Source organism: Sprattus sprattus (genome assembly GCF_963457725.1).
Source record: "Sprattus sprattus genome assembly, chromosome: 19".
NCBI classification, from domain to species: domain Eukaryota; kingdom Metazoa; phylum Chordata; class Actinopteri; order Clupeiformes; family Clupeidae; genus Sprattus; species Sprattus sprattus.
In genome coordinates this window covers 1280084-1284177 of record NC_137917.1, presented here as the reverse complement: position 1 = coordinate 1284177, position 4094 = coordinate 1280084, and the positions used below count along the sequence as shown (strand labels likewise).

Here is a 4094-nt window from a genome sequence, read left to right as displayed (position 1 = left end):
CAGGGGCTAGAAAAAACTCCCTGTTAAGCAGGAAGAAACCTTAAGCAGAACCACGGCACATAAGGGGGGACCCATCTGATGGAGGTCGGCCGGGTGGAGATGGGAAGGGGGGAAGGGGGAGGGTTGTGTGGCAGAAGGGGAAAGGAAGCAACAGGGGTTGTACACAGCCAGCATTTGGTCGCTGGACATAGTATGTATACAGACATCCGGTGGTAAATACATGATACAGGCAAGACCAGTTTACTGTACTAATAGGGTTACTGTTACAGGGGTAAGGGATGTAGGGACAGAGAAACATTTCAGTGGTGGCAATAATGTATATTGTAGATAAATGCTAGCATAGGGTATGGGGTAGAGTAAGTGTACGGCAACGCAGTGGCGGTGGGTGCAATTGGCCGAGGGTTTCTCCAGGTAGATAAGCCTTGAACAGGTTCTTCACAAACACACACGCACACGCACGCACACGCACACACACACACACACACACACACACACACACACACACACACACACACACACACACACACACAAACACACACAGAAACCTAAACTCTTTCAAATCAATGGCTGCGCCTCAGGCAGACACACCCTAAGGTCAGAGGTCAATTGGAGGTCTCCCTCCACTGGGCTTATTAACAGCTCAGCCTAATTATGGACAAACATCCATGTTTCCAAACACCATAATGCAGTAACACACACGCAGGACTACACTAACATTTATATGTGATCTCACAGCTACTTATAAACACAGTTATTCTCATAAAGCCACACCGAAACACACACCACACATATCTACAATTATCTATAAATAGAAAACCATAGAAACATACTAGAGACATTTCCAAAATGCACTCTCTCTTCCTTAGTGCTTTTGCTGCATTAGAGTTGGAATAGTCTTTGTCTTGACTTGGTGCTGTCCGTCTCTAAAAATCCTTCAAACTCTTTCCATCGCTCTGTTGTTCTCTTTCTTGTGTTCTCTTGGCTTCCCCCCACCACCCGACCCAGGAGATGCACTTAAACAATGTCTGCTGTGTCTCTAAGGCAGTGTATTGTCCGTCACAAAGACACAGAAACACTCCTCCACACTCATACACACACACCCAACGCGACAGACACAAGAAAGCTCTCAGAAGTCCCACCAGGCCAAAGGTGTGCCGGGGTCACAAACGCACACACGCACTCATGTGCAGACACCCCTCACACGGACTCTCCAGTGGAGACCCTACACCTTCACACATCCAACACCTTCAGAATATTTACATGTTTCACAACATATTAAGTCTTTAAGTGTGCTTTGTGCATTAAAGGCTTGGTACTGACTTACACAACCCTTCATTATTTCTTGAATTAGCTTGTGTGTGTGTGTGTGTGTGCACCGTCCGCACGTGTCTCTGACCTGAACGGTGCGGCTGGAGTGGATGTGTTCCTGGTGGAGCCTGTCCCATTGTTGGCCGCTCTGAAACTGAAAAGGAACCACAGTAAATACAAAGTGTGTGTGTGAGTGTGTGTGTGTGTGTGTGTATGTGTGTGTTTGTGCAGCACAGAGAAAGAATGTTATTAATGAATGAGACAGCCTGTGTGTCTAAAACAGATTCCACTTCATGCTCTATAATCTATGGGACACTATTCCAGCCAAGTAATCTATTGATCTATAAATAGCAGCATATGTGAAACGTGTCCATACATCTCTATTGTGTGGTATTGAGGTCTGATATGATCAATCAGTCAGCAGAGAGGCAGTCAGAGTGTACTCAAAACCCTGACTCAACAGTTGACTGTGGTCCTTGATTGACAGATGTCCAACAAGAACATTGAGACCTATTGATAATTTAACAAAACAATGTAAAGTGGGTAATATTACAAATTGGACTTAACCTTAAATGAAGTCAGACTGTTTGAGTGTTGCTTAGAATGTATTTGAGTTTGAAACCGGATCCATTTGAGTAGAGATGAATTAGCAGCTTGTGCTTTAACTGTCTTTCCTCACCTTCTTTCCCTCTCCCATGGACAGGTCTCTTCCCTGGCCACCGTCACCATGTGTGACGTGTGATGTGTGATGTGTGATGTGTGATGTGAATGTGTTATTATTGGTGTCCCCTCAGTTCCCTTCATCATGGAGTAAAGTATGCATGTGAAGCTTCCTCGTCCTTTCACAATCCTCTGGCCTAAGGCAGGGTGCTCTTCTTCTGGTTGCGGTTAGCTTTGCTGATGTCAGAGCTATCCCCCACATCCACAGCGATTAGATCAGCTCTCCACGGGGCAGGAAACTGAAGTCAACCTCATGCTTTCCCTAACCCTTACAACAGCCAACAGATGCTCCCACCGCTAGCTTTGACATTGCTGTCTATGGCACATCGTTTATGCGGCATTTGACATTTCTTAAATAAAATGTACAGAGTAGCAACTTTTAACTATATGCCTAACAGCTTCAGTCTGTGTTAATGTCAGGGTTTAGGTCAGTGTGTTCTGCCAAAACTTGTGTTGCTTCTATCATTCAGCTGTAAGGCTGCTTCTATCATTCTAGCATCTATTAGTGTTGGATACATATTGAATTATCCATTTTCATGTTTATGTGAATGTGCATCATAGCCAGTGTTGTAATCACTAGGCTACTTGATATCATCCCTGCAGTTGAGCATTTGTTGCTGTTATCTTTGGGTGGGAGTTTTTGCTAGTCAGTACACATTTGTATAGCTATTTCTTAAGGTCACAAGGTCACTGTCCTAGAATGTGTCCGTACTGGAGTCTACAGTCGTGGCCAAAAGTTTTGAGAAAGACACAAATTTACATTTTCACAAAGTTTGCTGCTTCAGTGTCTTAAGATATTTTTGTCAGATGTTACTTTGGAAGACTGAAGTATAATTACAAGCATTTAATACGTTTTCAAAGGCTTTTATTGGCAATTATAAGCTCCATCATTTCCCAGCATGATGGAGCACCTTGCCATAAGGCAAAAGTGATAACTAAGTGGCTCGGGGAACAAAACATTGATATTTTGGGTCCATTGGCCAGGAAACTCCCCAGACCTTAATCCCATTGAGAACTTGTGGTCAATCCTCAAGAGGCGGGTAGACAAACAAAAAAAATATATTTCTGACAAACTCCAAGCATTGATTATGCAAGAATGGGCTGCCATCAGTCCGGATGTGGCCCAGAAGTTAATTGACAGCATGCTTGGGCGGATTGAAGAGGTCTTGAAAAAGAAGGGTCAAAACTGCACATATTGACTTTTTTCATGTAATTGCCAATAAAAGCCAGTGACACTTATTAAATGTTTGTTTTATACGTCTTCCATAGTAACATCTGACAAAAATATCTAAAGACACTGAAGCCGCAAACTTTGTGAAAATGCATATTTGTGTCATCCTCTAAACTTTTGGCCACGACTGTATGTAGTCTGCTCATAGTATACTTCTATAATTCATGTTCAAGTCGGAGACTGTTTGAAAGGTTATGAATATGTGCGTACCTTTTCTATATTGTGTTGATGTTGCTGAAGTCTCTGCAGATCGGTAGGAATGACCACTTTGGTGAATTTATGGATGGGCTGTTCCAGACGCTTGAGCGGCAGTTTGCCTGTTCCCTCCGACATAGTAGCAAACTTTCGCCTCTACTCTTACTGCAGTGTCAGGACAATGATCTTGCTATCATGCTAATCGTCTTGTGAAATTGAAAACAACATTGGCTCACAACAACAGTCAATTTGGTTGAAGATCCTAATACGCCATACAGGCCTAAGTATTGGTAGAAGGGGAATGAAAAACAACTTTATAATGATACCTTCGTCGCAGATAGCAGCTGCAAACAAGTTGGTTATGGTTGTTTGACTAGTGAGAGCATATATGAGAATATGCCAGCCTGGGAGAGAGCATAGGACTTGCTAACGTTAGCTTGTAGATGGGTCCACGGCGGGACATTTACTCACATGACCCTACAAATAGCTGGGCAAGAACAACCATACAAACGAGTGACAGTCGGTTGAAATACTACAAGAAACGACAAATCAACTGACTGAAATGAGAAGATGTCTCTATTATCTTCTGGAATAAGTTACAGGCAACTAACAGCAACGTGTTCATGGACGTGTTAGTAAA

At 43.1% G+C, this 4094-nt stretch overlaps 1 protein-coding gene across 1 annotated transcript in view; it reads right to left on the bottom strand.

Annotated features, from left to right (window-relative positions):
- stx17 (syntaxin 17) overlaps positions 1 to 4094 on the bottom strand; it is a 10897-nt gene extending 6803 nt beyond the window's left edge. The window contains exons 1-3 of the mRNA XM_080857927.1: positions 3781 to 4094; positions 3470 to 3660; positions 1397 to 1462 (exon numbers count right to left, since the gene is read on the bottom strand). Of these exons, the coding sequence (XP_080714053.1) occupies positions 1397 to 1462; positions 3470 to 3592 (189 nt within the window). The 5' untranslated portion in view covers positions 3593 to 3660; positions 3781 to 4094. The remainder of the gene's footprint in view (positions 1 to 1396; positions 1463 to 3469; positions 3661 to 3780) is intronic.